The sequence below is a fragment of the Biomphalaria glabrata genome, unplaced genomic scaffold (genome assembly GCF_947242115.1).
Source record: "Biomphalaria glabrata unplaced genomic scaffold, xgBioGlab47.1 scaffold_22, whole genome shotgun sequence".
In the NCBI taxonomy this organism is placed as follows: Eukaryota; Metazoa; Mollusca; class Gastropoda; family Planorbidae; genus Biomphalaria; species Biomphalaria glabrata.
The window spans coordinates 160325-172779 of NW_026602927.1; the positions used below are offsets into that span (position 1 = coordinate 160325).

General features: G+C 35.7%; 1 protein-coding gene across 4 annotated transcripts in view; it reads left to right on the forward strand.

Moving 5' to 3' along the window:
• Positions 1-11879, forward strand: part of LOC106065768 (uncharacterized) — a 65828-nt gene extending 53949 nt beyond the window's left edge. For 3 of the 4 annotated variants that reach the window (XM_056017926.1, XM_056017928.1, XM_056017927.1), the window contains one exon: positions 9559-11879. In XM_056017926.1, the coding sequence (XP_055873901.1) occupies positions 9559-9780 (222 nt within the window). In that variant the 3' untranslated portion in view covers positions 9781-11879. Of the gene's footprint in view, positions 1-4272; positions 5008-9558 lie in introns of all 4 variants that reach the window. The other variant, XR_008776030.1, reaches the window with a different exon arrangement.
• The last annotated feature ends 576 nt before the right edge of the window (positions 11880-12455 follow it).

Consider the following 12455-nt stretch of genomic DNA (forward strand, 5'->3'; position numbering starts at 1 on the left):
TTCCACCCAAGGTGGAGTCAACTGCGACCGTCAGACATCCGGCGGGTAAGACCAAAGAGACTGTATGTATATCTTTCCCCGATGAAGGGGAGATAAGTGAAAGCCATGGCCTAGTGCTCGCCAAGGTGGTGGACTCAGTCTAGTGAGAAGAGGAAAAGGCGGGGCGGGTGATGAAATCGGGGATAGAACGGGGAAATAACTAAAATAATGTAAATAAATATTAATAAATGATAATTAATGCTGTGATAAGATTGAGTGACTCTGACAGCGAGCTTTCGACTTGTCACACATACGTCAATATCTGGTGTCATTAAAATAGTTGCATGCTTTTTCTGTAGCTTGTTTTGATTTTGCCCCTTCGTATTCCAATTTGTTTCCTTACGATCGACACCACTTCACTTTTATTTCGTGGTGTCAACAGGTCTTTCAATATAGTCGAAATTCCTCCACCAGGTAAATGTTTATTTCTATTAGTCGAATATTTCTGGAAAAATGTCATCGACGAAACTGTTGCTCCCGAACTTCGCGAGATGGCTGTAAGCTTTCTTTGCATACATTGGGATAACTATGGCGACGCTGTGTCCGTTGTTCCTACTCACAGAAGCACAGTCGTACACCTTGCTCAACAGTAAGCTACCTACATGAATACTTCCGGCAAATAGCTGCGTATGCTACGCCGCGGGTCGACAAGAACTAAAGATTTCCTCATGTTGCCAAAAGAGTTAGTTTTTTTTTTCAGCAATATACATCAAATGATAAATATATAGGAAAACGTTAAAGCAGTATTTAAGAATCGCGTCCACACAGGTTCCATGAAGAATGTCTTGAATAAAGAAGGTAGGCCTGGGGTGGATACAAGGGCGGATTTAAGATACCTGCACCCCCTGGGCTTTCAAGATAACGTCGCCTTCTCTTCCTTCGTGAACATTGCTGTAGGGCTTAATATTTGTGCTCCCTTTCACGCAATAAATCATTCTTTAACAAATACAGTAAAACTTTGTTAATCTGAAGTCAAGTTCGCTTTTAACTCGATTCTAATGATAAACAAACAGTAGGCCAGACCAGTTATATAGTCAACAATAATTTCTTGAAATTAACATCAATAAATTAAGTATACTGTAAAGTAGTTTGTAGACACTAGACATTTGACTAGATAGTGCTATAATAATAAAACGAATATTATTACCGTTCTAAATGCCATGTAGTATAAACAAGCAAAAAAATATATAGTACTACTATAAAATATAAATTACATTGAATCATTTTCTAATACAATAAAGCAATAAAGAACTACTGTTCCATTAAAATAAATATTAATAATTTCCTTAAATTTTTATATCCCATCCAGTAATAGTTTTCACATAATTACGAATAGCTCTTGAAGTCTTTCAATCAGGGATTGTCCACCGTTTTTTTTTAGACATCTGCAGGAATAGTTTCAACTCGGGATGCTTTTTACTTGAATGCTATTGAATGGCAAGATCAGTTTCCTTAAGTGTATGGGTTCATCCATTTTCTCATTTTTGGTACTTGACGTAGCCTATCTCTGACCGCATCATATGTGATGGAGGGTGTATTGAGTGTCACAAACCGCTGTGAGCCCACAACCGTTTGTGTGTGTGTAGCAGAACAACCGCAGTCCACTACCATGGACTTAGTTATTGTGTAAAGTTTTAAGTTGATTTCTGTTATTTATATTTTAGATCTTATGTCATTATTTATGTTTTAATATATTTTAATTAGATTTGTTTTATTATTGGAAGGGGAAATAAGTATATTTTTTTTGTGCTTTAATGTTTATTTTGTTGTCACGGGACCAGAGTACCTAGGCCACAACGAGGGCGGGGTGATCTGGGGAAAGGGACAGTGGTCCTCACTGGTCAGATACTGATGATGCATGTAGACGTAACCACTGAGGTTATGCGTCACTGATGATGCAAGGGGACGTAACCACTGTGTTGCGGTGTAGTCCACGCGGGAGGAATTTTTGCTCTGAGAAAGGCACAGGTAGTTGGCGTGGGTCTTGTAGAGCGGACGGTCGTATTTCCCGCTTCTGCTCGTTTCCTAATCTGGTACGAGAAAACTATAGCAGAATGACTCCATGATTAGAGACATAGTCATTAAAGATCTGAGTTTAGTTTTAGTAGTTGATGTACCTGTATATAACGTTTCATATGGAAGTTGATATGTTGTGTGTAAATAAAGTTACAGTTTAAAGTTATAGTTTCTAACTATATTCCGGTGTTTAGTTTCATATCTTAATTATATAGACTAACACCAAAATCGCGACCAGGGCTAAAACCACCAAAGTTCCAGCGTCAACAGTCGGGCCTCCAGAATCACCCTAGACTACGACCAGTTCAAGCAGGCGCCAGCACACTGCTAGCGTTTTGTGACAACTAAAGTGGACGGCTCGTCCTGGATTGATCAACTGCTGTACGTTTGGAACTAAAGTGGACGGCTCGTCCTTGATTGATCAACTAAATTGGACGGCTCGTCCTTGATTGATCAACTGCTGTATGTTTGGAACTGTTGCTGATTTTTTTTTTCGGATACTTTACCACAATCGTCGTTGGGGGCAGAGCCATTATACTAGAATCCAGTGGAACCAGTCAAATGTAACTATCTTGATAGCCTACTATTCAACTACAGTCTAGTCTACAGTCTACATCGCCAGAGTCTAAGTCTAAGTCTACACCCGTAAGGTCTAGGACTTTACTAGAGACCTCGAGCCGAGAAACCACTACAGTCTAGTCTACATCGCCAGAGTCTAAGTTTAAGTCTACACCCGTAAGGTCTAGGACTTTACTTTGACTTTACTGTACTAGAATCGAGTCCAGATTGTGCTGCCGATACTGCTGATGTGCTGTTGTGAATCGTATGGATATAATTTACTTACAGTGGTGGTGACGTTGACTTTAAATTAATTTTTATGCCACTGTATTTCATTTTATTTAAATACCAAATCAAATTAATCAAAAATTTCAAAAACAAGTTTCGTCGACGGATCAGCGCAAGAGACTGGATCTTCAGCTGCTGTGTTTTTTTTTACTAAAATTCCATGCTGTAAGGTAGGCTGATTTTTGCACTATATATTTTTTTTATTCAGTGGTTACCTTATTGTCGCCATACTGTCCTTGCTAGTGGGAGTCCAGTGTAATCTATAGTTTACATTATTTATTTTAAGGCATCCACTATATGATTGTGTAGTTGGAAACATACCTGGCGCTGCCGATCCGTTTCAACCTAATCCTAATTGGAGGGATGCAGCTAAGGTAACTTTTGAGGAGAGTGAGGCCTGTAGTGCCAAGATCTCGTCCTCTGCAGAGGTAAATGGGGTTATTCCCCCATGCTCACCTAATTTATGTGAAGCACAATCTGAAGAGAGTGCGGCAAAGAGTGCCAACGTCTCTTCTTCTGCTGAGGTGGCTAGGGTGATGTGCCCAAGCTCACCTAATGTAGTTGATACATTGGAAAGGAGTGAGGCCAAGGGGGCCAATAGCTCACACTTTACAGAGGGAGCTGGGGTGGATTCCCCAAGCTCGCCCGTTGAAATTGGTCCAAAACTACTCCATGGGAACTTGCTTAAGTTCTATACTGATAGAGAGAAAGTAGGAGGAAACCAGGGCAGCCCAAGCCCTGGACCTCAACATTCAGGGGAACATGATGTTTCTGTTGGGGCCGTTGTTCTATAGAATAGGCTTGCAGGACAGTATGATTGATAATGCCACTGTATGAACCTAATGTGCACAAGTCAGTCAACCTACATTTGCATTATTGTATTCACTTAACTTCATTTTTATTATGTTATTATCATTTATTTTATTTCAGCTTAAGTAGATCTGATTCAAATTCTCATTGTTATTTCTGTATGCAGCCTTTCGTGCTTATTGTCATATCTTTTCAGAGTTGTATTAGATAAAGTATCTTAATTTTGATTTTCGTATATCTACATATCTAGTTTATTTCTATACACTATACTTATGTATGTTAAAACTGCTTGTATTTATACCTATTATTTACTCGGTACAAGGAGACTACATACTCTGATACTCCGGGTATCGAAATGAATACCAAATGTCTTACTACTATGTATCTATTTGTTTCTTCGGTACATAGCTGAGTACGTATATACTATTCATTGCATTGTATCCATTGGGTTCGTTTAACTGAATTACTACGGTACTTCTTTGTGTGTGTGTGTGTGTGTGACCTCAATGGGTGATTAGAATACATTGTATTACTTTGTAGCAATTTTTTTTTTATTTTTAGGCGCTCAGTAAACACAACTCTGCCCGAGTCGGGTGTCGAACCTCGAGCCCCCTTCTAGGTAGCCAAGCCAAGCCAAGTTCAAGCACACTTGGCCTCTCGACCACGCTTCCCACAGATATGATCTTCTCCCTGCGGCAGCTACAAGAGAAAATCAGTGAACAAGGCAGCCCTTCTTATAGCTTTTATTGACTTGGCCAAGTCGTTTCACCTTGTCAGCAGAACCGGCTTGTTTGCAGTATTAGAGAGAATCGGCTGTCCAAACATGCTACGGAAACTAGGGTCAGCTTTTTATGAAAATATGCATGTCACCGTAACGATGGACAGTTCCACCTCTAGGCCATTTTCCATTAAGAGCGGAGTAAAACAAGAATGTGTTCTGGCTCCAACACTATTCGACATCTTCTTTTCAGTTGAACTCACCAGCGCTTTTAAATGTCTGAAAGATATATCCACAGTAGATCCGATGGAAAGTTATTTAACCTGGCAAGCCTTAAGGTAAAAAAAAAAGACAGCGTATCTTGATTAGAGAACTGCTGTTCGCCGATGATGACGTACTCATATCTCATTCATATTAAGGATTGCAGAGTCTTTGAATGCTTTGGCAGCTGCTTGTCAAGAGTTTAGCCTTACAATAAGTCTCTCCAAGACTGACATCCTGGCACAAGATGTCGCAGGAATACCAGTGACACATATTGGAAATCACACACTTACAATTAATTGTACTGTAAGAGAGAAGTGAGTTAAAATATTTTTCAAAAAAATCCGGAATAACATTATTTCGTAAATAAGAAGATTTTTTGTTTATTAATTAGAAGAGGGAGTTCAAACAGTTATTTGGTGTTAGATTTTTAAATAAATTCGGAAATTTCTGGCGACGATTTGTAAGAAAATATAAGTAAGTCGATTTCTTTTCAAAACAAAATCCGGAACATTCTTTATCGATTACAAAACTTTTATGTTATGTTTCAGCAAGAAAATTTAATGTCTAAAAAGTGATTTTCAGTATTCAATTCTAGTAAATACTTTTTTTTTTCTAAAGCCCTGAACAACCTTTTGTCGATATTTTTAAAATTTGTTTAAAGATGAAAATACGGAACAATTTGATATCGATAATCAAATTATAGTGACGCATTGTCAAATAATATAAGTGTACTATTAGTCAATTATGCGATTTCAAACAATCATTAGGCATAATTCATTTTTTATAAAACAATATCCGGAACATTTTTACACTTAATGAATTATAAGTCAGTATAGAGATTTTGATTTAGCATTAATATGCTATTTACATAAAAAAACGGAACAACATATTATTGATCATGTGTTTTTGCAACGTTTAAACATGGAAATTAAATGTAATATTAATTTAGAAGAGCAAAAAAACATTTGTTGGCGTTCATTAGTATTGCACACAAAAAATCCGGAACAATCAATTTTAGATACTTAAAACTATTGAGATGTTACGGGAGGAACATTAAAGGGTAAATCAGATTTTCAATAGCTTTTAGATTTTTTTATTTTTTATTTTTATCTAATCGTGACGGACAAAACGCACAAAAATAAACCTTTTTTATGCTGATGAGGGCACTAAACAAAAAATAAATAAAATCTGATTTTTTAAAAAAGTTTAGGAAATTGGATTAGCATAATGTCAAGGCCGGGCTTTACGCTACAACACGAAAGTTGCTGCATAAAAAGTCCATTTTAAAAAATGTGCGTGATATTTACATACAAAGTGCATTCTTAGCCTTTGTAAACGAACATAAATGTTCTCTTTTAATTTTAGCAGCTAGTTGACCAGAAAAAACACCTTTAATTAATATTTATATTTCTTCTAAACATTTCTAGTACATTTTATAAAAATATTTGACTTAGTGGTACTGAAAATACGAAAAAAATAATTGTCCTTCTTTGTTAGCCTATTGTAACATTGCCTCCCTTACATTTACGTTATTGTTTTAGAATTTGTGTATTTTTTATGAAAAAATCGCTTGCATAATTAATTTTATAAATTAAACGCTATACTTCCTTTATCTACACTTAGCACCTAACAAACATAAATAGTGCAGATAGACTTCAGTCCAACTTTAGCAGACAAATAACGTTTATTCAAGAATAACAATAAACTGCAACTTCATAGTAGTTACACAAAGATAATCCAATGTATTGAAATATAATTACATCTGCATCTCAGCTACACTAAATATGCTAAAACTTTAATACTCGATTTCGTCCGCATCACAGAGGGTAACAAAATATGTGTACAGCTCCAAGTAAAAAATTATACTACTAAAATATCCGTACTCTCTCAAGTCCCAGAGGCGACTCTACTTGAAACATATGTACTGTCCCTAATTCCATAAACGACTACTGACTAAAAGTGAATTTAGTCATTCTTACTTCCTCTTTCTATATCAGATATTTCTCGTGCTTTTCATCTTCTTGACTCAAGGTGAACGAATAAAAGACTGTGACAATAGGACCTTGTCAAATGTAGACGAACTTTTGCGAGAGGCGTATGCAACAATATGGGACAAAGCATTTTGAAAAAAGCATTTCAAAACGTCTCCGCTAGCGTGATTTTTTGTCTCAGAATAGTCGAATTTCTTCCGACTATTGCACTTCATTATAGTGACGACTTTTGTGTGAAAAAGATCCGTGACAGAAACCTCTTACTTAACACTCAATAATATTTTTAAAAAGATAACGCCCTTTACAGACGTCAGTATGCAATATGTAGGCCTACCTAGAATGTCCCTTGCATAATACATTGGCCAAGGTTGTCTCTTTATTTTTAGACTTAATATTGTTGATTGATTGATTGTTTGATTTGAGGCACATCGGCACAATTTAGGCCATGTCGTGCCTGCAGTCCCTTAAGGACTACTCTCTCTCTAAACAACAGGGCCAGATTCTATACAGTCATATCATTAAAATCAAGGTCTATTCACAGTTAAAATAGTCAAGGTAGTAAAAATTTAAATATTTGGTAAAAATCTAATGTAAATAGTGCATGTTCACAAATTCATAAATCAGATCTTCGTAGATAGCCCCACTTCCTGGATAAAGCCCAGTACCTTCCCAGGGTCGACATTATCAAATAGTGTATTTACATTAGTGACTCTAAAATATTTCGCCCTGACATCCTGGTATCTGGGGCAATCAACGAGGATATGTTCCACGGTGAGGCGAGAGTCACAGTACTCACAAAGTGGGGGCTCCTCTTTATTCAATACAAAAGAGTGCGTGATGTAGGTGTGGCCAATCCTAAGTCTGGACATGGTCGTGCTACCACGCCTTGTCAGACCCTTAGATGTGGGCCGCCACCTGACATCCGCCACAATCTGCCTGAGTCTACTGTGAGTCTCAGCCTCCCATCGGTTCTGCCACTCTCGATAGGTGGCAGAGGCAATACTTTGTCTCAGGTCCGAGTAGGGAATTTGGGTTCCTGACACCGCATGATTTAGAGCTCTCTTTGCTTCTCTGTCTGCGGCTTTGTTTCCCTCAATGCCAACATTGGAGGGGACCCAGATGAAGGTGACATCCCTTCGGTCGGCTGTTATTTGGTCCAACAGCTTCAGGCTCTTATGTACCAATGTGAGAATTTAAAGTTAAGGAGACAGTGTGATGATCAATGAAGGCAGACTTAGGAAAAGAGGAGGCAGACACAAGGATAGAAAAGAAGTAGGGCACTTTAGAGCTCCAAAAGTGCTAAGGAAAGAGGAGCGCAGTTTAACGTCATGTCTCGAGACGAACTTAATATGGTCCGAGACTTCTTTTTATTAAGATGAATAGTGCGTTCTAAAAAAAATGTAGGCCTTTTTTATACTCTCTCTTCTTCCTGCGAGAAAAGGGCAATGTAGTCACCATGAAAAAGGAATTTTAGAAGTTTAAAACGCCAGATCACGCTTAGCGCCGCGGCCATGCCCGGAATAAAACCCTTTGCCGACTTAAGCAGAAACCTGCCGCATCATCAATTCTATTTTCAGTAAGAGCCTTTTGGAAAGTTTCAAAATTATGTAGGCAACACTATTTCGAAAAAAAATTGGCTCATGATACTGAAATTAATTTTAATACTTAAATTTGGATTCTATTCATAAAGTTAATGTAAGTGAAAAATAAAACCTAAAAATTATTTTAAAAAAATAAAAATTCTTCGATAGTGGATTTAAATCAAAAAGCGCTTTTGGTACAGTGTCCAGGTCAGTCTTAATGATTTTTTTTTCAAAAAAAAAAAAAAGGACTTCGGCCGCAACCCTTGCGGCGGCCCTGACCTTGCCAACTGTTCTAGCTGCAGTATTATATGTTAAAGTAAGATCCTGTACCTTGTCTGCATTTTCTCCAACGATGACTATATCCTCTGCAAATATGAGATTGGAAATAGGCCGCCCATTTACGGTAAAAGAATGAGTAAATCCTTATAGAGTTTCCATCATAATATACTCCAGACTTAAGTTTAAAAGAGCTGGAGAGGGAATGCATCATTCTATGGATGTCCAAAAACTTTCTCCGAATTGGTTGTTCAAAAGTACCTAGGTATTCGCGATTTGATATACGGCTTTCATCAGATCAATACTGTGTTATCTACGTTAAACTTCCTCATCAGTTGTCCCATGCCATTATGACAAATCCTGTAAAAGCTTTTTGGTGTTGAATGCACTTTTCAATTTAAAATATTTAAAAATATTTCTACCTGTTCTGAAGCCTGACTGTTTTTCGGCAAGGACCTTCTCAGTTTTTCTCTTGAGTCTGTTGAGAATCTTTTTTAGCATTGTCTTGCTCGGGTAACTGATATGACTTATCTTTTGTATAGTTTTGGCGTTGTTATTTATTAATATTGAAAACAGATGCAATATCGAAAAAAATAGTATGTTTAAAACATGATAGAAACTTTAAAATATTACGTATGTTTTTTTTTCTTCATTGTTACATAAAATCATTAAATCCATATCTGTTTGTAAATAATGTTTGTTAAATAGAATTACTTACAAATTGCAAACCGTAATAAGAAATTTAATCAAATAATTAAATATGGGTGGTAAGAATGGGTGCTCTGATAGCTTGTCCATGCTTGGATAGTTACCCACCATTGAAAGTCAGGGCGCATCATGTGCCTCCTTGATCTTCGTAGTTTTTTAAATGTGCACCAGAACCAGAACAGCTTTTCTCTTTTAGCTCTTGGATGATCGCTTGGGGGCTAAATTAAGTAACCATTGAATTTTACGACCATTTTTCTCTGAGACCCAAGTACATAACTCTAATTATTAGGTTTGTTTTATATTTCAGCATTCTTATGCAGACTATCAGGTCACAAAACTAATTGTCATCGGTGGATTCTGGGAAAAAGATGCAGGCGGTATTACACAGATGTTTGACTACGTGTACCAACATGGCTATGCAGGAGCCTGGAGTTGGGATCTGATGAGCAATGGTGATAGCCAGAGGGCGGCCATTGCACACATCAAAGATTATACTCACAAAGGACAAATATCTATAGTTCTTCAATAAATTGGGGCCTAATTGTGTCTAAATGTGTTTCAGTCACCTAAGCAATAAAAATACCTTATCATTTTGAATTAATTGGCTTAAACACAAACCTTTTAATGCATTTTAAATGAACTAACTTTGGTTTGTATGTCTCATATTCATTTTCTTACAATAAATGCGAAGGTTTCATTTTATGGTAAAACAATTTATTTTTAGCACCCTCCGAAAGGGGAAAAGATGGTATTAGTTTTGTGTGGAATGTGTGTCCGTCCATCAGTCCTTCTGTCCGTCCGTTCCTTAAGCTAGAAAAGATAGTGAAAATCAGATATTATAATATTTTAGACCATTCAAGTTCTGATGCAACGTCTACTTTTTTCTTGTTTGAAAGCGAAAAATCTAATTTTTTAACTCACTTATACAAGCAATTGTTTCATTAAAACACACCACAATTACAACTATTCACTATTGATTGTAACAAACAATGGAGGCTCTTTAGTATTGGAAATGAAAATGCACCACATTTTAAACATTTAAAAAAACTGTTTTAGATTTTTTGTCAATTTTTTTTTTACATTTGTATAGCTAAGTTATGTAAGTTCTGTTATTACATTTACAAAACAAAAATGTTTTTTTTTCTTAAAACAGAAAAACAAATCTATTTAAGATACATATAAGTCCATCCGTCCGTCCAGTTCTAACATCAGAAACTAGAAAAGAAAATTAAATAGGAAAAAATTATATTTTAGACCATTCAAAGTTCTGATGCAACGGCTACAATTTTCTTTCCGAAAAGGGAACAAATCAATTTTTTAAATTAATTTTTCAAGAAGATTTTTTTATAAAAGTATACCTCTTTTAAATGAAAAACTTTACAGTAAGTAAGTTTTTTTTTTAAATTACATTTTTCTTCATCAGTAACTCAAGTTTAATTTATATATTTTTTTTTAATTAGGGGGAAGTAACGTTAGCTTCTATCCAGTGTCTTGGTACTCTGCCCTGGTTAAGAGATTCATTTAAAATTATATTTAACACTGGTGCTAGCTCATTGCTTAAGTCTTTGAGTAACCTAGCTGGAATACTATTAAGTCCAGATGCTTTATTCGGTTTAATTTTTGCAAATAGTATTTGTATCTGATTTTCTTGTACATATGTCTCATATGTTGTCTACTTGGTTTAAAATTAAGTAATATGTCTTTGTCTCCTGGGGCTGAGAAAACTGATGCAAAGTATTTATTTAGAATGTTAGCTTTAATTTCATTTACATTATGTATCTTTTCCTTTTAATGGTGATAGTAACGAGCGATCAACAATAACTTGTGGGGACACTACATCTGCTACTGGTGCTGAGATGACAGGATGTACTTTAGTACGGCACTGTATTTTCAACCACACAGATGTTAGGGACGTCTTTTTTCACCCACACAGATGTATCAGGGTTGGCTCTGCAGATGATTTCGCTCAGTACTGGATCAATAAAGATAGTGAAGCATTGGCCTGATTTTACGACCAGTAGATGTTGTCCAAATTTGAAGATAAGAGACTAGGTTCAAAACGGTCACATTCGTACACGGTGTGTACATATGTACACAATACTTTAATTATTATTTTGTTTTGCCATTTATCCATTCTTCCGACTGATCCAAGAAGCATTACAATCCATGAGGTGTTGTTTTCATGATTTCTTGGCTTTTGTAATCAAGCCTGTGTTTTAATTTCCAGTAGGTCGGTATAATTATTGATATTATTCGTTTAAAATAATAACTATTTGTATTTTGCCAGAATACTGAATTCCCCCTCCCCTTTATTCTCAAATTTCAGTATTATTGTTTATGATACAATACAAAAGGTCTTCAGAAATTTGGTATATCTGCAGATTAGTGCTTGTCTTCCATCCAGATTTGTCATGCATAGGTCCATATTATGTTAAAGAATTGTTCCATTTCAAGTATTTAGCAGATTGTAGTTTGTTTAGTTTTTTGGTTGTATTTTTGTTATTGTCCATGTTTAACCAACGAGCATGATTTATTCTCTTATGACGAATTTGTACACAATGCTCTTTGTTTGCCACGATATTTTTGTATTATTTGTTAATATAAAATGTCATTTTACAATTTTGTCAATTGTTGATTTATAGATTTTATTACAAGTTTCAGATATTTAAATGTCTTTAGATTTTAAACATATCGTAAGCTTTAAGTAAACTTTTATTATGTTTAATCATATTTTATCCTAAGGACACAATTAATTATTCCTTCATTGAAATCAAGTCGGAAGATACTTCCATTTGTATAAAAGCTCTTAGCGCGTCAATTCACAATAAATAGGAAAAATCGTTACGACTTTAAGTATAAACTAGGGCGTGGGTGGTTTAACTTTACATATAGAAGGCAAAATGGTTGTACGGTGTTGAAGCAGATGTCTCTTTGAGTTAAACTTTCGGCCCATGTGACATAAGTCATGAGTGTTTTAATTCTATAACATACTGCCACGAAATAGGTTGTGTTTTGCCTTTTTAAACATATCTATACTTATGTTATGTTATGTTATTAGATCGACATTGAGAAAGATGTTGATTAATTGAAAAAAAAAAAACGATTACATAAGCTTTTTTTATTAAAGATCAAGAGCTTATTTATTAATTTCGCGCTTCCAGTAGTTCTCATGAAGTACTTACAGATAATCTTCATAAGTGCGTT